The sequence below is a fragment of the Strongylocentrotus purpuratus genome, unplaced genomic scaffold (genome assembly GCF_000002235.5).
Source record: "Strongylocentrotus purpuratus isolate Spur 01 unplaced genomic scaffold, Spur_5.0 spur5_scaffold_5, whole genome shotgun sequence".
NCBI lineage: Eukaryota > Metazoa > Echinodermata > Echinoidea > Camarodonta > Strongylocentrotidae > Strongylocentrotus > Strongylocentrotus purpuratus.
The window spans coordinates 16,197,133-16,223,496 of record NW_022145611.1 but is presented as its reverse complement, the minus strand read 5'-3'; the positions used below and the strand labels follow the sequence as shown (position 1 = coordinate 16,223,496).

At 35.5% G+C, this 26,364-nt stretch overlaps 2 protein-coding genes across 2 annotated transcripts; one reads left to right on the top strand and one right to left on the bottom strand.

Moving 5' to 3' along the window:
- Positions 1–1,668: 1,668 nt before the first annotated feature.
- On the bottom strand, positions 1,669–11,469 carry LOC100890259. Its single transcript, XM_003723220.3, has 2 exons — positions 10,221–11,469; positions 1,669–3,431 (listed from the first exon to the last, which is right to left on the bottom strand). The coding sequence occupies exons 1-2, from the start codon at positions 10,941–10,943 to the stop codon at positions 3,330–3,332; spliced, it is 825 nt and encodes a 274-aa protein (XP_003723268.1). The 5' UTR covers positions 10,944–11,469; the 3' UTR covers positions 1,669–3,329.
- A 3,216-nt stretch (positions 11,470–14,685) lies between these two features.
- LOC757224 (spermatogenesis-associated protein 7 homolog) lies at positions 14,686–25,967 on the top strand. Its single transcript, XM_011675668.2, has 10 exons — positions 14,686–14,867; positions 15,940–16,020; positions 16,464–16,553; positions 17,019–17,066; positions 17,728–17,846; positions 19,848–20,281; positions 21,143–21,400; positions 21,893–21,955; positions 22,586–22,721; positions 23,337–25,967. Exons 1-10 carry the CDS (start codon positions 14,843–14,845, stop codon positions 23,415–23,417), a joined length of 1,335 nt encoding a protein of 444 aa, XP_011673970.2. The 5' UTR covers positions 14,686–14,842; the 3' UTR covers positions 23,418–25,967.
- The last annotated feature ends 397 nt before the right edge of the window (positions 25,968–26,364 follow it).

Sequence of the window (26,364 nt, the reverse complement as noted above, 5' to 3'; positions counted from 1 at the left end):
GACACAAATTCAAAGTTATCAGTTTAAACTGAGGTTCACCCTTGCCAAAAAATCCCTTAACAACAATGAGTTGCAACAATTTATAAATATCAATATCAAGATCCTGTTATTCAAAATGTCACATATAAATGAACTGTAAACATTAGTTCTGAATGTTACATTAAATCAATATTTTACAGAAATATATACATAAAAGTTGAAGCGGATATATTTTCATGCTCATGATAATCTTGAAGATCTCTGCTTCCCTTTCCTGTAAGAAAATGCCTATCACACCTAATAACAAGGCCTATAATTATTGAGACATACATGTACTGTACACCGTAGCAGTAATGCACGGTGTTTGAAGGTGTAAAAAGGCTTTTATGCAGGTAGAACTGAACTACACAAGATTTTGCATTGAAACAACTCAATTGCAGTTTAGTGCTGTTTAGCATAATTTCACTTGAGGAATCAATGACAACCTTCTGCAGGAATATCTGTATCGCCTTATGATAATATTCATTATGATGAAATGTTTTTTGAAAATGAATGTGAATAAAAAAATACATTTGCAGCATTGGCTCTAATGAAAGCAGCCTAGAGTATAGACAACAGCTCCAAAAATATTATTTAATATGCGACAATTGGTGCATTTCTACAGGAGAACTTGAGAGTAACGGTTAGAACAGACCTGGTAAATAACCCTACATAGGAATGTTACCAGTCTGTTTCTACAAAAGCGCAGTTAAGGGTCTTTAACGGGTACACTGGATGTCTGGAAATTGTGCAGTGCGTGCAGTAATGCCTTGCATCATGTGACCTATATGCTAACGCTAAATTCTGGAAATGTTTCTACAGAACTGAGAAGGCGAGCGTACCCTGCAAAATCCACCTCTTGAGATGGGTATGCTGTTCTATTATAAATTGTAGCATTAGACTTGGATTATGGAGTGTTTCTAAAGAAGCGCGTAATAGGATAAGTCTGGAGTAGTTTGGAGGGATTGGTATGCAATTCTATTACAGCATAAGGTTATGGAAAGTAAGGGTATTTTGAAATCCTGTATAAACATGAACATGCCACTTGTCTGCGTACACATAGATTTAATGCCCTTCTGCCTCTAAACAGACGATAGGCTAGATTCACTCAATTCACTCTCTTTGCATTTCATGAAAGGCCTTTCTTCTTTCAAGCTTCTTGAGTACATACTACATAGGTGAGTAGCAACATGATTAATTAAGGTGTTATAGGAACAAAAATCATTTAAGCTTTATATCTTACAAGGCATTCGGTCGTTTTCTTCTAAAACAAAGAAACTAGTCAATTTACAATAATATAATCTGTATATATACATAAATGAACAAAGTATTCAAATTGAACATTAATAGTTATAGCAGAAAGAACACAGAAAGAGAAAGAGAAAGAGAAAGAGAAAGAGAAAGAGAAAGAGAAAGAAAAAGATGGTTTATCCCATCTTTTGGCAGAAATATTGCCACGATAGCTCATAAATGTAGGTTGGACCATGTTTATATGATTTATCATAATAATTATAATGTTTTCTGTATTGATGAGCTGGAATACTATACAAAAGTAAAAAATTTACAGAGAAATTTAAATGTGAGAAAAAAATGTACACAAATGCAGAGAAGGAGGTCCAATGACAATTGGTACTGCTGCATATGGGGTTATTTTAGGGAATCATTCAAATGGGTTAAATATCCAATTAATCAAATTATCAATGAAAGACATTATCCATTTACATGTACAGTATACAAGTATATGTCCTACAAAATAGCTGTATAATCTTACATATTTAATAATAACCTTTGTATTTAGGATCCCAATAGTCTTTACCTGGCTTCTAGTTTAGTCCAGGTAAGTACAAAAAAGATGGAATTATTATTAACACAAGAGAACTCCTACTGACATTTGACCCCAGGCCCTAATGGCATCCAACACAACACATAATAAAAATTGGTCAGAAGCTACAGTACTTCTGTATCAGTCCACTTCGGAAATTCATTTCTTTTGCATGTAACTCTATACAAAATACACATCATTTTTAGAAGGGACAGTCATGTGGATCTGATTGACAACATATTGAATTGAGTTGGTGCAAACTTTAACTCTCTTTTGAAGAGAATTAATTTGCTTTACCAATAAATCAACAACCCTCACAATTACCTTTTGAAAGGAAGAAAAAAATAGTATTTTAGGTCAAACCTCACATACCGTCCATGGCATGGAAGAAGGTAATATCCTACACAAAATTCTGACCATTGAACATCAATGGTTCCATCAACTAGCCTACAACTTACAATGTCCATGGCACTACAAGTCTACAAGCTTTGCTGCTTTGTTAGGTAAGGGTGGAAAGGTGAACTTGATGAAGCTTAATTCACAACTGCTATGCATGATCCCTAGCGAAACAAGAATTGAACAAAGTTACTTTCACAAAATTAATATTTCTTGGTGGATTACGTAGATAAAATGCTGATATAAAAATATAAAATGGAAATGTTCCTTAAAGGCATTGTTTAACAATGTTTCAAGTTTTACAAATCTGAGATGCATGGCCCTACGTGTTAAATCATTGTCTATGATATGGTGAAATATTGACGCCCTAAAAAAATTGTGCTTCAAAATGATCATGAAGGGGTTCAAAAAGGACCAGATTTACCATACCGGTACTCATTTCCCCAATAGACTGTAGTATTGTTCAAAACTTTTTGGCAAACAGTCTTTGACATTTCTAATTACAATCATAAATATTTTGATAATCAGACAGGCGATCGGCTTGTAGAATCAATGGGGTTCCTGACTGACCTAAAGGTTTATAATCATGATTGCAGCATGAGCTAAATAACGGTACAGGATCTTATTTATAATCTGAGGCTAAGATACCAGATCACTTTAATTGGGCAGGACATCATTTTTCTTTGTAGTATGCTCAGATCAATCCTGGATGACACACCTCCATTGACGAGCCAATCACAGGAAGAGTACACATGAATATTCATTTTTTTCTGGCAGTTGTAATTGGTTACTTCAGCAAATTATCATATATAATCAAAAAGTTGATTGGTTAAGCAGTTGAATATTCATCATCCAAATAGATGATTGTTTAAACTGATGAATATTCATCATCAAAGTTAATTGGCTAATCAGCAGATGAATGCATCATACACACAGCTGACTGATTAATCAGCAGATGAATATTCATTGCACCCGTACTTGATTGGCTTCCCTTTTCATATTCATCATCATGGTAGATGATTGGCTAATCAGTAGATGAATGCATCATCAAAGCAGTTCATTGGTTGCTTCATTTCATACCCAGCCTCATAGATTACAGGAGCATGTCACCTCCATAGCTTCCAATAGGATTAAAGAAAGATGACCCATAGCCCTTGGACATGTAGTCAGAGATATTCACCTTTCTCATCTGGTTCTAGAAAAACAAAACAAAACAAAACGAGGAGCATTAATGTCTCGTATAATATATATAAAATGTGAAAACAATACACAATTGAATGTATTGCAGAGTTTTCACTTCCTAAAAACATTCACACGTAGCTAGACAAATAAACATAACCTAGGAAGCCTTGGAAATACAATAAAATACTAGAGTTTCCTGTCATTACCCTTTACAGGGAAAAATGACTGATCACTGATCATGTATCAATGATAGACAAGGTAACAATAAGAATGTGTGGTAAAAAATTAAAAGAATAACCTATTCTCCCCTGGCAGCGACAAAAAGAGATCTAGTTGTTTATATGAAGCAGGTACTGAATATGATAAAAATCAATGCTGAGCCTTTTCTACATAATGTAAGACCAGAAACCTTCGCTTGAAAGAAATGTTCGCTCATACCCCCCCCCCCCCCCCCCCCGAATTACCACCAACAGTTTTTTTTTATAGGTTTTTACAGCAGTGTAAATAGTACTACCAAAAAAAAAAAAAAATCTACAATGGTTTTTCAAATTTGTTTTTCTGCATTGTAAATTGGCCTGTAGTCAGTCGACATTACACATCAAGGGACTGCACTGTATGTCAAGGTGCCTGTGTTGTATATATCCAGGGTTAACATGATGTGGTTTTGAGTCATTACCAAAGTTGTTCTTATGTGTATAAAAAATAATTCTGAGTTTGATTATGACTGGTAGATGTTTCAGTGCAAAGAATGTTCATGTGAAAGGGGCATTTCAAATTGCATTATGGACCGGTAAATAGAATATGAACAGGGGTAGAGAGGGAGAAGGGGAGGGGTGCCCCTAGTCTATACCGGTACTTACTATACTTAGAAAGTGTGACCACAGGTCTCTCTCCTCATCCATGGTTAAATGTGTCAGTCTGAAATTCTATTCGATTTTGAGACATAATTCTACCTCTGAAATTTTGTTCTGCTCTTGTTAGAAAGTGTGAGACCTGCATGGGCCTCCCCCATAGAATCCTGGATTGTTCACTGGTGAAATCAACCACTCATTTAGATTTCCCAAGTCTACAAAATTATTGAGGCTTTACATTGAAAAGCAAGGCATTATATAGTTACAAACAATGTAGGGTGCCTAGGGTCAATCTTTATGTTTGTGTTTGCTTTAGGCCAAATAACAAACATGAAGTGTTACTTGTCCCCACCCGCCTCCTTTTTAAAAATTTTTTTTTACTATTTACTATTCTGAAAAAAGCCCCCCCCCCCCCCCCCAAAAAAAGAAACCTGTGATATACATTTTGTTTAAATAGCTTCTAAAGTGATAAAATCATTTGTTTTGTCATACATTGCATCAGAATACTCACATAGCCCAATATCTGTGAATAGATAGGCTTGGCCAGCTTTAATTAGCGTGGCAGCCATCTTGGAAAAAAATTGTAAAAAAACTGCAAAATAGTAATGCCCTGCCTCCTCCTTTTTTTAAAAAGTCTGGAACATTTCATTCAAGCGCAAGTCTTATTTTTGTTATTTTGCTTTTATTGTTGTTGATATTTTTCATAAATGTCAGTGAAGAACCTATTCCACTTTATATTCTTCACTATGATTATAGCCATACACTGTACATTGTATTGTAAGTTGTGGTTATACAGTGCATGTGCCCTCAGTATTGAAATGGCAGGGAAAAGAGATAAGAGAAATTAAATAAACAGCTGGATGTGGATCTTTTAAAAAACAGGAAAAAACAGGGTGCAGAAAAATAAACCATACATCCTGTACATGATGCAAATTAAGTTGAACAACACCATATTACCTTCATGATCCAGGTAAACACGGATGGTGTATTTTTAACGTAATAACAATTCTACTAGACAAGTTTCATATTTCACTTTTAAAGGTACCATGTCCAGGGCTCAAATTAATTTTTTGTCCACGGGGGCTCTTCCCCCCAAAAAAGAGCCCCCGTGAGCCTTCTCACGGGGGCTCTTTTAGTACTGACGGGGGCTCTTTTTTATACAAATATCCATTGAATTGGTACCTATGATACTCCTGAATTGTTTGCTATTTCATCATTATCATTTCAATCAGCATTTTCCCTCTTACAAATTTACAAGCTACATAGCTGTTACTGGCCTGTGTATATAATATATACGCATACAACACTGATCTTTATGATGTCTTTAACGTGATATATATTCTTCTCCCCTTGCAACGAGAAAGAAAACAGTCAAGGTCATTAAAAGGGATTAGGCGACAAATAATGATTGTGATTCAAATTGATGCGAATATTTGTTTGAATAAGCACTGCTATTCACCCGAATCTTCTTTGTAAAAACAACTTTTACAAATCTTAGCCATGCTTACTGAGTTGAGACGTTCCATTCAATGTAAAATACTCATTAAAGAATACACTTTTCCTAATCTGAAAGTGATCTTACAACACAGTGGCAGATTTGCATGGCTGAGATTTGTAAAAGTTGTTTTTACAAAGAAGATTCTGGTGAAAAGCATTGCTTATTCAAAAAAAATCCTTGCATCAATTTGAATTACAATGATTATTTGTCGCATGATCCTTTTATTAAATAACCTTGTTTTCTTTTTTGTTTGCAGGGGGAAAGAAGCTATGTCACGTTAAGAAATCATAGAGTCAGTTGTTTTATGCGTATATACATTATGATACCAGAACAAAATGTTGATTATCAGAATGTCATTTTGGAATACCTCTATACAAATACCACATTGTCTTTAGCCCGTATCAGTATTAGTATGATTCAATATTAAGATATTATTCTTTATTTAATTCAGTATAATGCTTTTCCTCAAAAATAGTTTTGCCATTTTGTTAGGGTTGAGACGCTAAGAAATGGTTTCAAATGTACATTACACGAACCCTGAACCATTGCAAAATGATGGTGGTTCTCTCTCTCTCTCTCTCTTTACTTTAATCATGTATTATCAACTACATATAAAGCAGCAACCAAACACTTAGGGTTATCTGAGATAGGTGAAAGTAAGAGTTAAAAAGAAAGTCATGCTAAAACGGCGCTTCACCCCCCCCCCATGAAAAAATAAAATAGATTAGTAGTCCTCCTCTCCAGCATCCCCCCCCCCCCCCGCTTTAATATCACATTTTCACTTGGCAGCCCAAGGGGCCGGGGTGGGAGGAGGGGTTAAACCCCTAACCCCCCACCCCCCCCCCCCCCCCCCCCCCCCCGTAGATCTGCCCATGTTACCATATCATTCCACGACATCTTGGTCTTCCTCTTCTTCTCAATAGGGACTTTTAGATTTGCGTCGACGTGGACGTGTTACGTCCTTTTAAGGCACTGGCAGTCACATGTGACGTCCTTTTAAGCACTGGCACTGCCTTAAAAGGAGGTCACACGTTTCAGTCCACGTTCCCATCGTGCAAATCTAAAAGTCCCTAATATTGATTTACTGGTCGAGGTTCATTATTTGCTAGTCATTTGAAATCACCAGATTTCAGCGGGTTAACGCTTTCACAACGAAAAACTTCTCCATGACCATGTTTCTGCCCTTGCGCGATCGCCTCCAGCTCCAGCAGACATAGCGCGGCAGCGTGCACACGTACCGCTACTAAGGGCGCAGTAGGCCTATAACCACTGCTGACGGCGGCACTGCACTGTGAGCTGAATCGGTAATAATAAGCCTACTCATAAAACAAGAAATCTTGCACGCTAATCTAAGTTCCATTTCATTTCATCGAATCGCCCACCGCCCCCGTGTATTTTGAGCGCTGACCATGTCCCTTTTGCAGCCAACCTCAAATTCTGTAGAACTTTGCAGGAATTATGAATATGTCATGTATGTCCTATCTGTGAAATTTAAACCTTAGCAGTGTCCTCATATTCAAATTATGCAAGGAAACCCGTTTACTTGCTAGACTTCACTGTCAGACACTATTGAGTGACTGACTGGCTTTTTTTCTTCTTTGGTAATAACATACATGAAAAGAGTTGTAAAGGGTACATGAGCATTTGTCTACATCAATAACCCACTTCTTGTGATGGCCAAGATTAAACTGATTGAATCTTTGCGCAGCATAAAATGTATGACCATTCGGTACAATTGTCTGAAAATCAAGACTATTACTTTTGGGCTCTATAGCCCTAAAGTCGATTTGACAACTAATAGTCATTATTTTCCCACTTGAAGACATTTTCAAGCCCCACCTTTTTTAGGGAAGTTCTAAATAAGTATTATCTTTCAAATGCAGTTGGAATTTAACTTTTTCATTTTTTTGGCCTGCAAATGGGACATAGTACCTTTAAGGACTCGGTCAGCCAATGACTTAATATGTCTTCCCTCCACATCCTATCTCATATGCTGGCATGAATTAGCCAGGGATAGTGAACAGTTTAAGAGATCTATTATGCATAGACTGTAAATATACTGGTATGTTTCTTTGGAATAAACCATGGATTGAAATTGAATCTACAGATTGTTAGGTTTTGTTGTTTTCTCTTTCACAATAATGATGTGTAGGTTTCTTATCTTCTATCTTTTTTTTCTTAAAAAAAAGAAGAAAGAATTAGATCACACTGGTCACCTTAAAATGTATGTTACAAAATACAAATCTTGTTTTACTCAACTACATTGTACTAAAAAATAAAATACTAAGAAATTTTGAAGGATTTTTTTTCTTTCTTTCTTTCCTCCTCCCCTCTCCTTCTAAAATACAATAATGGCAAGGTTGGGTTTTTTTTTGTTTTCTTCAGGTCCTCTGGCTTTTCTGATGCACATCCTTTGTAACTTTTACTATCAGGCCAACAATATATGAGCAAATGGCAGTGATTATTGCAAGAAAATGTAAAAACTTGGCTGCTTTATTCCAATTATTTCTGGATGTTTTTCTTCTTCTGTCCAAAGGCAGGAATGGGGATTGATGTGTGTCTTTATATCATGAAGGTTTCAACCGTCTCATCAAATGTAGCATACACCCTGTACATGACATGTCCCAAGAACAGAGCTCCTGGGCAAATACTTTGGCAACTGTTCAAGAGAGTGTGGGGAATCTTTGTCCCTGGTATAACAAGAGTAACCACAGAGTATACAGGTACTGTACACAAACAAGATAATGGAAAATCCTGATCCACAATTAACAGTGACTACGCAACAGACATGCATTCACACTGCACGTACACGTATATATCGTGTACAAATATAGATCGACATTGTACTTTCAACACGTTTTGTTATGGAGAGCATTAGCGATACTGTTCTTTTCTTTGAATACATGTAGCTATAATGCAGAAGAATATGACTTTGAAGTTTGAACAATCATTCATAACTTGAATCAATATGCAGACCTAGTTTTATATATATTTCCAAAGCCCTTCATGTTATCTACATCTGCAATGTAGGCTACAACAGTCGTAGTTTGCATTTGTGCAAATTGTATGCAATAATCAAGTCTTTCTATACATACATGTAGGTCTTTTTATACATGGTCATGAATGCCTTGAGGCCCAAGAATAAAATTGTCCATCTTTTTTGAATACTCGGCATGTATGAAGGAAATAACTTCGGAGCAGAACACTGGGAAAAATCTGATTACCTGTCCAAGGTAGTATAACCCATAGCCCATAAGCTGTTAGGCAATGGTGTGGTTGAATCAATTTTACAGGTACCGGAACCTACAGTTTACATCTTTTTTAAAGCCATTATTTCCATAATAATCATCCCCACATTGAATGACTGGTGTGCAATTTGTTCAACAGTAAAACATTCACTTGAATTCACTTGAAATTCACATGTGATGCTTTTATGTATGATTATTTACAAATTCCATATCTGGTTGATTTATAATGGTGGTAATTGAACCCATCACATCAACAAAACATGATCAATTTTTTTCCCAATTTTTTTTTGTGGCCAGCAAATACTTTTTTTTATCTCCACATTGAATGAATGGTGCGCAATTTGTTCAGCAGTAAAACATTTACTTGAAATGTACTATGCAATGCTAGGTTTACATTATGTTCCTGGCGGCCACAGCAGTCCTGTTTGCCCGAAATGACAAAGTATGGCTAAAGTTTCTCATCTGACAACTAACATTTTTAAAATATTTTTTTTTAAATTTAAACTACATTATCATCATGCAGGCACATGTTCAAATTATGTACACCCCCCCCCCCCTCCACCAAGCATGCTGGACTCTCATGCCTGTTGACACAATTTTTCCTCTCCCCTAAAAATTCCTACTTACATTCCTAACATAATGTACATGTACATGTATGTATGTGTGTAGGCCTAATGTCCCGTTGTTTGAAGTCAAGCATTATGTGGTTGTAGAGAGCGGATGAAACGTAGATCAATGTCTATTTTAAAATGAACACACTGTAGCGTACAGTGAAAATCTACCAGCATCTGGCATTTTCGAGGCAGTAAAGTTTCATTTACATACTGTATGTAAATAAAGTACTAACTTTCAATTTAATTATCGGTAGTGTCATAAAATTTGACCTACAAAATATCATTTCCTAAATTCTGTCTTATTTCATTAATCTCTTACGAATAAATGTATTTCAATAGTGAGAATGCAAATTGTATACATTAGTTGTTGCTAAGTAGGACAACAATTTTTGCTTGCCCTTCTTAACAAGACGTACAGCATTCTGACTCATTTAATACAATTATTCATAACATGGGAATTAAACAATTTGTAAAAAGGCACTTAACAAAGATTTATGCATTAAATATGATTACATTACAAAAACATCCCATTTATTCCTGATTCAATCAGAAAATTAGTGATTAGTTAATTACAGAAGTCTTTATTCTTACCAGTTGGCACTTCCTCTTCTCGTGCTTGACGTTGACTTGGGGGCTCTTGGGGTGTAGGCACTTCTTCTCCATCCACTCCCGGTACTTGCAATCTCTGGTGGTGGGTTCTACAGTGTCTGGTGAGAACGTTACGCACCTCTTGAAGCTGGCCTCCAGGCAGTCTACAGGTCCCGGGTAAGTACTGGCCCTTCGTCGACCATGGTAACGAACCTTCAAACAGGGTTTCAGACAGCCTTTTGGCGTGACTTCTTCAGTTGATGTCTTCTCACTCTCTTCCACATTTTCCTTGGAGACATCTTGTCCATTTTCTTTCGACTCTTCTTCGTTGTCTTTTTCATTTTCATCGAGGTCACTCTGGTGCTTGTCAGAGTCGGCCTCGTCTTCCTCTTCCACTGGAATTGGCTTGGTGATGTCGGTAGAAGAATCGGGATGGTCTCCTGGAAGGTTCTCAGAGGCTTCACTACACTCACTGCAATCATGGTACAACTCGACTTCACACATCTTAGGCATGTACGACTCCGCCGGAAGGGACTGACTGACGACATCGGCACTGCGGCATTCCCGCCCATTGTCAAGATGGGCGCCTCGCTTCAGGAACGGGATTTTGATGTGGAGCTTGGGGGCCTTCAACCTGAGGAGACGGCGTCTTGTGTTTGGACTGGCAACGCTGTCTCCTGCAGCATTCTGCAAGTTCTGAACATCAGCATTTTCTGCTTTTTCCATTTTTAATGAATTCTTGAGCTTTGTGGAATAAAACAAGTCAACAAGTCAATGTTTAGAAATGTCCTGCACAGATCAGATTGAGATTCAAGATTAATCCATCCAAATAAAATCAGTTTACAGTCATCAATTTTAAGACCAAGTCAGGTTACAGTTTGACCAAGTAGCACTTGGGCATTACATTGTATTGGTAGAACTAGAAGTAGAAGAGACTAAAAGTAAAACAGCTCACACCAGACAGACATCGAGTGATCGACAACAACTACGAATGGATGCTACAACGCGTACACGTTAACTCGTTACACCTTATCTCCCATTGAACTGGGTCATTTCACTGGTAGTGGAAGGTCATTGAGGCCGGAGCAAACTTCAGAGGTCAGATCAGATCCACAACTGCATCACAGAATTTGATCTTGAGATTATGAGCAAAGGCCCTGAAACAGAGCAACACGGACGATTAGATGGCAACATGCAGCAATCCACAAAATAATCTGTGCTGTGCACGTACGTTGCGTAGCTATTCACTGTACGTGTAGCGTGCGGATATATGGGCAAAGAGATAGAAAGGGGAGGTACTGTGTAGTGTTTTGTTTGGGGTCACCGATTATTAGTCTAAAATGTCAAACCTGAATATGTGACAAACAAATAATAATGTTAAAGAAATCACTTTAAATCAACGAATCATATATTTGGTGAGTGACTAAACTATAAATAATATTTAAAATATAATACTTTTACTTAATTCAGTACTACAATTTCAATTTTATTTTGATTTAAACACTTACCTCATATATGATGTCTCAAAATAGACTAAAATTGCTGGACGCAAGAGCGAGTATTTACATGTGAGCTCATCTTCACGTGAACCTTCTCCTACTGTTTATAAACAAAGAACCCTGGCCATCGACCTGGTTCTTGACCAAAATACAGGTCTATGTAGGCAGCCGTAGTCACCAGCGTGGTGGTGGTGGTGGGGGGGGGGGGGGGGGGGGGGGGGGGGGGGGGGCTGAATCCCTCATACGCTCCCCCACCCCCCCCCCCAAAAAAAAGGACAGGGGCGCTTTGGGGCTGAAGCGCTCATACGCCCCCCCCCCCCCCAAAAAAAAAAATGTACACACGATTAAAAAACAAATATAAATTGTGATTCGCACTTTGTCCTTTGAAGAAAAGGCTTTTAACACCTACTTTCGGAAAACCCTCGCGGCAGTATTCGCATATATTAGTATATTGTAAATTTAATATACATTATTATCAAATTCAAATTTAAAATTAAACTTTATTGATTTCAATCCAAACAGATAGGATCATTCTCAATTTGTTTATACATCGGATATAAACAAATTTCAAAGTTTTAGTATTACATAGATAATTGAGTATATAAGAGTAAAGATAACAATAACCAGGAATAACACCAATTAACATACTAATTACTACTGCAGGTCACACCTGAAATATAATACAGGGATGAAAATAAATTATATTACTCGTAATCCTTTCACAATTTGTTCCCCTTTTCTTTAAATTTGAATAAAAAAAGGTTTAAAAAATGCATCATGATAGTAAGAAAATATACACATAATGGTTTATGATTGCCCCTCATCACGAGATGATCTCGACAACTCGACCCTATTCAAAATCCAAACTCGTGGGAGACAGTGAGCATGGGAAGACAATAAATAATGCTTTTTACATCGAGATTAATAATAACGGTAAAAAACAATCAATGCACTACTAATTTCGTATAATAATTATTGTCGTATCTGAAGCCGCCACTACCTCCGTTAAGGGTGACATTTAAATGTTATTTCATATATGAAAACAAAAGACGTATTTATACTCCATATTAATATTATGAAACAATAAATAAATATCTGTAAGTGAAATGGATAGTTTAGTTACTGGCGATCTGGGAGACGGGAATACAACATTATAACGAGTATCAAAATGACAAGCATAAATTAGAATTGGCATCCAATTATTCCAAAGTATCTTCAAAATTTTGATATGTATACCGTGCTTTCATCTGTGCCATTTTCTGAAATTAGTTATGTATAGGAATCTGAGCGTCAAGCATGATATAGCTTGGGTTATCCAAATTCGCGCAAAATCATCTTCATTTCACAAAACAGCAATGCTCAGTGACGAGTGGTTCGTTTGTCGTTTTAAAATCGACTATAACACATGTACACACCACTTACCTGTATTCTCCAAGTTCAAGTATGCCTCCCTCTTCCATTAAGAGACAAAATCACGAAAGCCTTTAATTTATAATTATAACGATGAACTTATGTTTGATTGTCGAGCAATCATCTTGATTCACATCGAGCCAAGGTGTTATTTAAATTATTGTCATTTTCAACAGTCTCCTGTGAATGTGTTTTGCATAAACTTTTTATTTTCTGTATTTTAATGGTCTCAAAATGACTTAAATGAGGAATTGATGATTCCGTCATATTACAGCTATTATTATGTCACGCATGTATAACATCTATAACATAACAAACAGTGAGTTTAGACCTAATCTCAGGCAAAACTTGTCTGAAAAGTGGGAAAAAAATATGAGAGGAGAGGCGTTTTCGGGGTTTTAAAAGCTAAAAACCAGGGATTCTTATATGAGGCCTTATCATTCGCTTGGACCCCACACCGTTAGACGATGAAGTAAAAACGTAAACATTTACGTTTTTCTTAGTACAATGTTTCTTTAATAAAAGTAATGTACAGCAGTCTTGGAAAGATGGAATATGAAAACAAAGCTACGGATGATTATGTTAAAGGATTTAAACGTTTCATTTCTCTTCCATCTTTTCTTTTGGATTATGATTACATTAATTTTACATCATTATCAATAAAAGCGAAATGCTCATCTTATATGTATATCCAGTTTTTATTGGACCCGATTTTAAAATTCAGCTATCCATGTCATCCATAAACTACCATCACCGTGGTGTCGTGGTCCGGTGCAGTTGGTTTGATATTTTGACACCTCTGTCAATTCATTCTCTCTCTCTCTCTCTTATTTTATATATCATGTTTTAACGTTTATATATTTGACGAATAAAATCAAAGATTAATAAATCAATCAACGAATCAACGAATGATTTCACCAATCAATCAACGTTATAAACAAGATCGACCATGTATTACGCGTAGCGACTTTATCTCTCTCTCTCTAAAAAAAGGGAAAAAACGCTAATAAAAAAAACTAGTAATACACAGTGGCAAGACTAAACAGAATCAATAATACCAATATATTTTATACAATACAAAATGGGAAAAAGAACCGACCCGCACTTTGCATGAAATTTTGCTCTTCACTCACTATTATGTAATTGTATTGATTTTTGTTTTGCCTTTAGCTAGTTTATCCCCTAATATTCTACGTAATCGTCCATTTATTTATTTTTTCTCAAAGAATTATTCTTTTTGACGTAAAGAGAGATGACTTTATGACTTTTTGACAAAACTATGTCTTCCTCCAAACAATCATGAGCTTCAAATATTTGTAAATATGGGGCCTATCATATCACTCTAGACTCTAGACATAAATTGCGGTTGAAACACACACGCACATAGTTTGCAAGAATCTGCAGTCAATTGAAGGAGGCAGACTTAATCAGAAGAAGAAGAAGGAGAAGACATGAATTGAACAATATACAGCTTATCATTATTTTATCCGTGTAACTCCGCAACCATTCTTGACAGAAATGTTACCATAGCCACGCGTCCCTTGCGCATGCGCAAGCTCGATTTTTATTTTCGTGAAACGCCCTCTTCATAGTTTTAGCCAAAATTATGAGCAAATATTTGCGAAGCTTTACAGCGATAATCGGATCTTTGACATTTTCCTTATGTGAAGTCTTGATGAAATTTTGAAGTTCGTGAGAGAAACAGTTGTGCTTGACATGGCGAAACCCGATTTTCCAAGAGGTAATGATATTTTCATGGTGAATTCGAAATATTAACGGGCGATATATGGGTGAATGTGGTCCCATGTACCAATTATGATGTTTGTTGTTGCATGTTGTCAGTGATCAGCTATCAAGTAGATCTAGGTCTATCATTTTCATCAGACATCAGCTCGGCTCAGGCCAGGCAATTCTGACAAGTAACATTGTCATTGAGACGAGTGCTTTTATCAGCTCATGCTCAAACTAAGGTTCTTGTAGCGGGGAAATTAGTGATGAATATTCATTAACATTTGAGATAAAATTCTTAACATTCGAAAAATATTCCACACATTAATTTATTAATTAAAAATTAAAAAAGCAAATTGCAGGTCTTGACTTAGATCTAATCATATATCTTGACTTGACATCATTATCATCATGTAGTCTTGATTTGACTTCTTGTAGAATGTTACACTTACCTATGCTAGATGATAGATAATGTATTGTTATGTCCTTGAATAATCTTTAAAAGAGCTTTAAAAAAGTCTGTTTATTAAACTGATGTTCTGAGTGTGTGCGTCTGTGTCTTAATCTACGTAGGGGCCAAGGCCAGGGCGGTGTGTGTGTGTGTGTGTGTGTGCGAGTGAGTCTTGAGATAATTAATTGTGTACGTGTGTTGCCTGTTGGCACAGCAAACATTTCAATTAACTGTTAGTTAATTGATTCAAACTAACAACATTCTACTGTACACCAGAAGAATTCCTTAGATGAATTTTTCATGACCTATTGTTAATATTGTTAACCATGGTTGTTTTTGCCAAAATCTAATTGCCAAGATATCATCAGATTCATCAATTTCTGATCTAGATCTACATTGTGCGATATCACTTTTGTTCATCTCAGCAGCTTGTCAAATTTGCCAAAAGTCAAGAATAAAAATAAAACCTGTTGTACACATCACTGTTTAATTAATATCAGGCAAAATTAAATTGTATTCTCCTTTTTATTTCAAGTATGGTTGTAGTGTTAGTCAGGATAAGGAACAGAGAACTGACCATTAGATTTCAGATGAAAATTTACTAATTTTTCTCCCTTTTCTCTTTTGTTCTTAGCTACACCAACACCTGCCATCCCGCCCAGACCAGTATCTGTTAAAGGGTTCGATAAAGGACAGCTGTCTTTGAAGAGCAGTCGTAAGTCTTCTTTTTAATTCTCTTCCATCTCAACATTGAAAGGAAAATCTACCCTTTTTCAAGTTTTTCAACAGAGAAATGAGTTAGTGAAAGTTTGAGAATTTTTTTCTCCAATTTTTCTTCATTTTTATTATTTTTGATATACTTCACTTGGTATAAGTATACTATTGGTACATGTAGTATGAAGTGGAGGAATAAAAGTAATATTGACATTTTCATTATTTCAGATAATATGATGTACTTTACCTTCGACATTTACAGCTTGCACAAGCTATATTAGGTAATTAAATATCATATTCCCCTCAAAGCCAGTCAATATCATCTCTTAATCCAAAGAGTAAACTCACAGAATGTGCAAGTAATTGTGGTTATCAAACTTAGATTTAAGACTAGAGAAAGATGAAAAGAGACCTAGAGAGTCATTTTATTTCCCTTCAATGCAGCATATTCATCAAACAACAAGTGTGTACTCAACCAGAATGATGTTATCAACGGTCTTAACGTCCACTATAAGAAGCTAGGTTCAGCCAAATGTAAGTATTGTTCAAAGTATTTTCTAGCATCCATGGATTCAATAAAGCATACTAACTTTAGTCCAGATTTGACTCCAACTTAAGCAGTTAGAGTTAGTCCACTGAGATATGACGCACCAGGTGTCATCATCTTTTCATCATCTTTTCATAAACATGTAAGTGTTTATATTCCACAAGTGGTAATTACTATTTGCTTCAATTAAAACTTGAATGTTGTATCACAGCATATTGTCTCTTGTGTTAATTGCTATCAAGTCACATAAATTGGTGTTAATTTTTTATATTTTTCTTCAATTTGTTCTTGTTTGTTTGTTGTTGTTGCTTTTTGTTGGGGGGTGGGTTGTCTATTCATCAATTCATTTGATGTGGTAAATCTTGTTTGCATTTTATCATATTTGCAAAAGAAAGTTTACACCCCTCATACGTTTTCCTACATTATTTCCTCTTTCTTTTTCTTGTTAACAGCTCGTATTGATTCTTCATTGCCCAAGTCATGGACATCGAGTACAATCAGTAAGTAGACCTGAAGAAAATACTCCTTATTACCAAAAGAATATTTAAATCTATGAAATCAGCCATCACAAATGTATAATTAGTATTTAAAGTGTGAAATCAGAATCACTTTTTAAAGATTTTCAATAATGTTGCTTAATGAAATGCAGTGGCATTGAAATCCACACTTTTTTCACAAAGGACTGCATCTGACAAATTAACCACATCTTTCATCATCAGTGTGGGATAAAGGTAGTAAATGTAGATCTTAAAGGTATAGACCAGTTTTGGAAACGCCCCCTCTCAAAAAATGAAATGGAAGCCGGGAAACTGCCTACTAATTGATATATTTGGTAAATAATCATCGATCCGGCCTGGATAGATATCGCGTAGTCCCATATGCATCTTTCTGTGAAAAGTGCTTGTAACTTTACCAAGATTTGGCCAAATTTCTTATCATTTTGATGATTCCAGAATCTTGCAGTACACACCAATACTTATATGCTAGATGATCAACCGTTTCTGATCGATCTCACAACGTTTCTTTCACAATGCAATCGCATGACCAGAACTCAACTTTATCTTTAAATACAGGAGCAATTATAAGTGATGACTGATGTGCACAGATTGATCAGTTCTCTCATTATATTGTTTACAAAATATTTTCCTTTCATTATTTCAGAAAAAGACCAGTTGAAGAGGCAAGCCATGGACAAGCAGAGAAAGAAATTACAAGGTCAGAAGAAAACATCATCCCGGCCTGCTTCTAGGAACACCACAGCAATGAATGACCCTGATCTAGTAAGTTTAATAGATTGATGATGCCATACCCTTCTTTTCATTCATGGAAATAATAATGAGGCGGTGTTATTAACAGCCATAACCTGCAGGATATCAACAAAAATCAGAACAACAAAAATATAGGATGATCCAACATCTTAGTCCAACATAATTCCTTTAATTAGCCGTTTTCATACCTTGATAGCGTGAGAACTTGCTCCTTTGTAAATCCCATAAGAGTTTTTAACTAGGAAGTCACCTCATAGCCATTAGCTGTATGGGGTTCTGCCAGATAACATTGTGCATTTTTTAGTGCCATTTTTCATTTCATGTACATGCAGTGTATCTGATCAAGTGAACACATTTTTATCAGTACATACATCACTCCATATAGCATCAGACATAAACTGAAGACTGTAAAAATATAAACAAATGCTTCAACATTTAAGTATTAAGTTTCTCTAATAAAAAAACACACACACGCACATATATGAATAAGACACCACTTATGAAAGAAAGAAAATCAGTTACTCACCATCACATGCTGGTTTGTGTTCACTATTCCAACACGACCACCAAAAATTTCCATCCTTTACACATGATGTAAGTCACTACTTTCTTATGTACTGGTATCTCTTCTTCTTGGGAAAAGAAGATATCCCCTCTGCTGTGATCTCATTAGTAGTGCTTTTTTATATCTGGGTAAACATAAGTGGCTGCTATACCCCCAAGAGCTGGCTGTCGAGCCGTTTTATTCACTTGTTATGAATGCAAGATGAAGTTGCTCTGTCAGGAAAGATTATGTGTGTCCACAAGTCCTCTCTATGAATAGAATCTGCTTTGCATACATTAGTTGTTGCTATGTCATTAGTGGTCAAGGGAAATTTTGTTGAAAAGGTATGCATGAAATGAGTATAGAGGTCAATACATGAAATCCCTACTGGTAAGTGAACAGATTTTGTACTCCAAAAACAATACCTGGCACTCAACTTTCCATTGTCCATGATAGACGATGAGACATACCTGCAACAGAGGATGAATACAGGTGCATGACACAGTGCCCTGCATTCTTTACCCACATACTTTCTCTTTTTAATTTGCATAACATCACAGTCAGTGATTGAACCTGTAAACATTCCATTTTGCAATAGGAAGCAAGCTCCACTTTACATTATCCTGTTTCACTCCTTCAAATTATGACACCCTTCACATATACAACCCATTCTATTCTAGAATAAAAGTTTTAGTTATGTGATTCCTTTTTTAATAAAAAATATGATTGTTGGTATCATTGATTTTGTTTTCTTTTGTTTTATGGGAAAGCCTAAGTTTTCTTTTTCCCTCCAAAGATTCTACAATTTAGTTTTTTATAATGATCAGTGAACTGGAGGGGAAAGGGGTAGGATAGGACATATGGCATAATGGGAATAAACACTTAGTCTTCATGTACACAATATCAGGAAACTCATTACTTTTTTCATTAATCATTATTTTTCTTATGAGAAATGTCATCAAGTAAGATTTAGAGCAACAGTACTGATTCGCAAGGTAAGACAAATTGTGTCACCATCTCTGATCTGATGTTTACTCTGTAGTGCGCAGAATTGGTGAAAAGAAATGTATTATATGTTTTAATCAAAATTGTTTGTAATGTTGTGATGGGGTGAGATGGGTATTCACAATTTGGGGCAAGATGGGAGCTTATTTCTAAACATGTATGATATTTACATCACGTTCATCCTTTGTTGTTTGGTATATAATGTATGAAAGTGGTAATTTAAATAATTCTTAAATCAATCACGATATGAATGTGATTTACCTGAACATATCTTTTTAGTTGTGTTTTCTAGTTTATATACCTTGCATTGATAAATCTTTTATCTTTGGGTGTGTTTTGAGGTGACCCTTACATAAGATTCATAAGAATACATTTTGCTATCATTAAATGGTTACATCAGAAAAAGATGAAAAAGTTGTCACTTTTTATTGAATATTTTTGGGTTTATCTTCTTTTATTATTAGGACTTGGATGAGGATCTTACAAAGTACGGAATTTCTGAACAGCGTGGTCCTCGACATGCTTCAATGACTCCGCAGCCATACCGCCCTCACAGTGCATACTCAGACGCCAACAGGCCGCGCACCAGCCAATCACATCTCTACAATACTTCAAACCAATACAGAAACACTAAGAATAATGACATGCAAGGAACAATGACCTTGGAATACCAGAGCCGAACGCCGAGGAAGGAGTCCGCGGACATTTTAGATAAGCGAGCCGATAAGTTTACAGAGTCCAGGAAGCTGTTCACGCCTAGAACTTTAAAGACAACAGCAACATCGAGACTTTCTCAGTCTAAGAATTATAATGCACCTAAGAGGAAAGGGAGCACAAAAGGACCTAACGATACCGGGAGATCAGAGAGAGAACAACAGTGGGATGAAAACAATACAAGGTATGATTATCTACATACTATTAAGGCTTCCAAGTGATACAATAAATTAGTGTTTTTAATATCTTAAGCGCAGTAACAGGATGACAGATCAATATTGTTTTTGTATTGCTCTGTCATCTGGGAACTTCAATTGTTGATACAATATTGCTTGATTATAGAGTCAAATTTTGTTATTTTGCTAGTCAGCCTGATATAGATAATAATAATAATATTGTATGGTTTTGTTATTATGTGATACTCTATTAATATTGCTCTCGCTATGACAATATATTCTTAAATCACACTCAAGGCCATCCAAAATTATATAAAGAATCAGTGTGTGATGGCACAAAATGATGCCATTCAAAGCCTTATAACTTGATATTGCAAAGGGGTCATACTACTAAAGTAACTACGGTATATATTTCCAGAGAAATAATTTCTGTAGCTTTCAAGTTCAAAACCTGTTCATATTGAAACATGGGGATTTTTCTCCTCAAAGTTAAACATGTTCTTAAAGAGGATTAGCCCTTTGTCCCTTTGTCGAAAAAGCCAATACAGCAGAGTAGGAAATATCTCAAGCTATCCATATTGTAGCTTTTAAGGAAAAAATTCTTCTACAGTACACATTATAGATTTGTTTCCTTCTGAGTTCTGAACCTCTTAATCAAAAAGAATTAACCCTATCCTCCCCCTGCAAAACCAGAACCCTGCATTCAAAAGAGCAGCTTGAGGAATAGGAAATACCTTTGGCTATCAATATTGTAGCTTTTAAGGAAAAAATCCTTCTACAGTACACATTATAGATTTGTTTCCTTCTGAGTTCTGAACCTCTTTGTTAACGAGCATTAACCCCATCCATCCTTCCCCCTGCAAATACAGAACCCTGCATTCAAGAGAGCAGCTTGAGGAGTTAGAAGAGCGTGACCGGCGAGAGAACGCCCGTCACCAGAGGGCCGAGGATCACCTAAGATGGGTGGAGGAGCAAGCGATGAGGGTCCAAACCCTTGAACTGAACGATGGAGAGGAGGATGAGCTGAGACCAATGTCGTCTAGTCTCAAGCCGTCCAGGAAAGGCACAAGACCTCCTCTAGGTGGAACCAAAGATTTGAATGTCAGCTATGGCAATCAGTCACTCAGGTAAACATTTTTTAGAGAACTTATATCTCATTTACAACAATTAAATCGATGTAGATTGTAAGCTTTTAATGGGCATATTGTTTCTTCTATATTCCTGGAAAACCATTTTTTTCTTCTTCATTTTATGTATATCAATAAGTTTAATGCAAAAAGAAATCATTTTATAGCTGAATTTTATTGGATGAAATCTAAAGGAATCTAGATGTTTATGGGAACTTGATATTGCAGTCCTAATGGTGATTGCATGAGAAAGTCAGAGTCTGAAACTTTCACTGGTGATTGGGACCATTGTAATATGAAGAATACACACACTAAGCTATGAGAACTATAAAGTAAGTTAGCAGTGCCTCTAATTGACCTTTCAGATAAATAGATGCCAGTGTTTCTTTGCAAAGACCCTTTAATACAAGAATTAAGAAATACAGCATACAGCATATTCACTGTTGAATAGGAAGCTCCCTGGATGATATCAATCAAACTTTTCCATTTCAGGTCTGAGCTTGCTTCCATGACGTACAGAACTCCAGATCAAGTATCAAAGAGAATGCAAGAAGAGTAAGTGCTATTCTTACATGAATGCATAAGAGGAAGATTGGAATAGATATTTGTATTTTCCACAGAGCAATTTTTACAGCATGTATTACCAAATGCTGTAAAGAAAAATCAACAAGGAAGGATGGCCTAAAGTTGTAAACTTTATAAAAATGATATTTTGGAAAAAAACATAATTGACTTTGGAATCTGGTATGCTGTGTGACTGGAAGTACATAATAGTTCCTTGTGTTGAAATTTTTTTTTCTTCTTTAATTCATCATTTGTTTAACTCGATGGAAGTTCAGATTACACAGGGAAGGTCAAAGAGTATATTGGCATTAACATTTCTGCTCAAGATGTGCATTGATTTTCATTTTGTTGGCCTTTTGAAAAGTATATTTTTACCCAGGTAAAATATTAACCCTTTGCTTGCTTTTGTAGATTAATGGAACAAAGAGTGGGTTGCCACAGTTAACATTTGTCACAGTAGAATATGTATAGAACACAAAAAACACAAGTGTGGCAGTTTTAGTGTTTCAGGGCTCAAGAAAATTTAAATTGGGGTAGTAGAGGATGAAGACAGGGAGTAATGATTTATGAAAGAGGAATATTAAGAGTATTGTTTTATTTATTTGTCGATCTTTTCTGCAGGGAAGAAGAGTTGAGATACCTTGAGTTTGTGACGGATGTAACCAATGATGTCTTGAATAGAGGTATCTTCACTAACACAGTCCTCAAGCAGGTTTTTGAATCACACATAGACAAGAATAAAGGCAGACTGGATGAGGTTAGTACAAGCATTATCATCTTTTCATTTATGGTACTATTACTTCGGTGTTAATAATTGCAATCATAGATGGTGGTGATTGTAGTAGTAGTGGTAGTAGTAGTGGTAGTAACAGTAGTAGAATTAGTAGCAGTAGAAGAAGTAGTAGTAGTAGCAGTAATAATAGTAGTAGAAGTAGTAGTAGTAGTAGTAGTAGTAGTAGTAGTAGTAGTAGTAGTAGTAGTAGTAGTAGTATAGTATAGGATAGTAGTAGTAGTATGGTAGTGGTGGTGATGGTAGTAGAAGTAGAAGTAGTGGTAGTGGTAGTAGTAGTAGTAGTTAAATTGAATGATGTTATTTATTTGACGTCTTAATCACTTGGAGTAATTCAGTTAATATCTGTGAGAATGTCAGTTTTAGTTATTACCAGAACCATACCATCCAATCAAATTTTGTTTGGAAGCCAGGACTTAAAAAGAATGTGTTGGAATTCTTCAATTAAACAAGTGAAAGAGGTCAAAATAAAAATTGATTTAATCATCACATGAATTCATTTAAAAAAAACATATACTTAATATCAATAAGTGAATACCAGCCAAAACATTCACGCTTATTTTCTAACTTTGAATTGAACAGGGAAGGATGAGGCATTTGATGACACAGCTCAAAGAAGACCTAGCGATTCCATCTGCAGATAGTACAGGTGATGGGACGTGACCCTTGACCCTTGACCTATGACCTCCAACAAACCATTCATGCAATATTACATACCACTATCTATTTTCTTCTGAACAATCATCTGTCAGATAACTGTCCATAGAATATTATCTAAATGTTTTTTTATGTGCATGTACATGTAACATTTTGTTACATCCAGTTATAGCACTTGTAAATTATTTTAAGATGTACGAGATGGAATATTTTGTTGATGGCCAGTTTCTCAAGATGAAATGCAATGTGACTTAATAAACCGCAGAGTATGTATGTTCATTAACATACTGGTTTATTAAGAAGGTTATGTTTGCTTGTGAATTTTGCACAACTGCTCTTCAAATTATATTATTTGAGTCCATGTATCAAAATACTATCTTCAGGAATACAATTGGCTTGACAAAGTATATATAGAGATAGAATTATTTTTATTCTGAAGCTGAAAGATAGAATGAAAGTGATGAATCGTAGTTGTTTTAAGATATTTATATTTCATATGACGGTACCAATTGTGCAAGCAAACATGATTCTACGTGCCTGCCATGCACCAATGTCTTTCAAATGTAAAAGTGTGATTTATACGCGATGAATGTGTAACAATGTGCAAGAGTATATCTAAGAGAGAGAAAGAGAGAAACTTAATAAAATAAACAATTTCAGGTTGAATGTTTATAGCTAGTTAGGTTTAATTTGTTAATGTTACTTTCTGATGCTTCAATTTATGACATGATACAAATTCATTCCAAATTATTTTCTCCAGAAAATAGTTATACAGTAGTGATGAGAGCTTTAGGCTCAGATTTTCTTTGTACATTTGCCAGAAAGACAGAAAAGTAATGTGCAGTATAGTTTTTAAAAATAATCATAATATTTGTTCAAAATATAAATGATAATTACTATGAGAAAGTGAAAGTCTCATACGGTTTATCAACTTTGAGAAAAGGTTACTTTTTGCACAACCATAAGAAGATACAGTTAAATGCACCTGTGAATCTTGACTAAATATAGAGCTATTTTTGTAAAGTAATGAACTTGTAAAAGTGTCTTAAATATCATATGGTCTATTTCCAGTGTTGGATGTTAATGTGAACTAGAAATTAACACGTTTGAATGATTATTTCAACTTCAGTACCGTTCAAAGTAAGCCATGAAAGAGATCATTTGATAACAGTATTTATCAAATTTTATCATAGACTAAACATATTTTTCTAGGTGGCAAATATTTGTAATAACCTTGGCAAGCTCTACAGTACTGCAGTTTTCCAACAATAATAATTAAAAGTTTCACAGAATTTCTAGATTGTCAAAAAGGATGGAGAAAAGGAAAATTGAACAAGCAAACCATTTATTCTAAATTTCAAACAAACTAAAAGATTTGCATTAAATGACAGGATTTTGGAGGGGGGTTATACCTTTCCTACATTATTAGTAAAATAAGATAGATTTGTGCACAACCACTTATATTTTGTATTTGATGTCAACATTGTACCTTTGATACCGTTTAAGACAATGAGATACCCATGCTGCTGTTGTAATCATTGTGGGTACTGTAATGCAATATTGAAAACGTAAGTGTAACTCCGTCCTGTGTTACCGCAATATGTAAATTGTAAAGGGACTTTGCAGTGAGATGCTCAACTCAATTATTATTGGTTGTACATGTATATGTGTGGTAAAAGATCATCATCATGTTATATCATTCGTAATTAGCACGTTATGTTTGTGTGTGTGTGTGTAAATGGCTTTGTTTACCTGAATGTATGATTTTACATTTTCCATGAATCTTTTACCCGTATGTATGGTGTTGTTCTTGGAATATTCCCAAATGATACCATTTTGAGGGTTGATGTGATTTGATTGCACTTAGCAAAATGTGTTACTGTAATCCTTCTTGAAATCAGAACAAGCCTTGTCTGATGTATTGCAATAGCCCCCTCTGTTGTTCAGTGCTTGTATATCCAAAGTAAAGAGAAAGCTTGGAAAAGGGAGATCGGAATAATATCAACTTACATCGTTTTGAGGGTTGATGTGATTTGATTGCACTCAGCTAAATGTGTGAATCCCTCTTGAAATCAGAACAAGCATTGTCTGATTTATTGCAATAGCCCCCTCTCTTGTTCAGTGCTTGTATATCCAAAGTAAAGAGAAAGCTTTGAAGAGAGAAGGGGGGAGGGGGTGGTACAATCAATGGAATCAAAGGAATACAGAATACCACAGGAGAGAACTTTCAGTAGAACTGAACAAAGGTTGATAGAAATAATCAAATGATGGGGGGAAATGATAAAATGGTATATGTATGAATTGATTACTAGAAGTATAGTTGCAGTACAGGTAAATGTGAGAGAATGGTGTACTTTTTGTTATCTGAGTGAGTAGATCAGCAAACAGAATTTCATCATGCAGGGTTATTTCACTAGCTAAAACCACCTTGATTCTTGTGATTTTGTAACTATTGTTCTAAAACTTCAAATTATACAAGTCTGTTTAAACTGAGAGAACATGAATATTCGAATTGTGGAAAAGTTTGATATATAAAAGCTGAGCAAATGATATTCATCAATTGTGTTAAATGTATTTTATGTTGAGTTGGCAATGTTCCGGGTATCTTGTTTTTCAAGATGGATGAGATTCATGAAATGTATTTGAGGATGTTCTATTAGCTTAAAATCTGACCGCAATTTAGTCACATGTTTATACAGAAAGGATTTAAGCATATACATAAAGGATAGAAAACACAATATACACAGAGAAGATTGCTGGAAAGAGAATCGGGGGAAGGCAACATGTCCCATATTAGCAAAGCAAGAACAAATGGGCAACCTAAAAAAGAAATCAGCAATACCAGCTTTTTAAGAATAGCAATTATCAACAGAAATGGAGGGCCATGACCACCATGTCTGTAACACATGTCTTCTTCCAAAATTAGTAACCAATATTTGTACCATGAATTTTA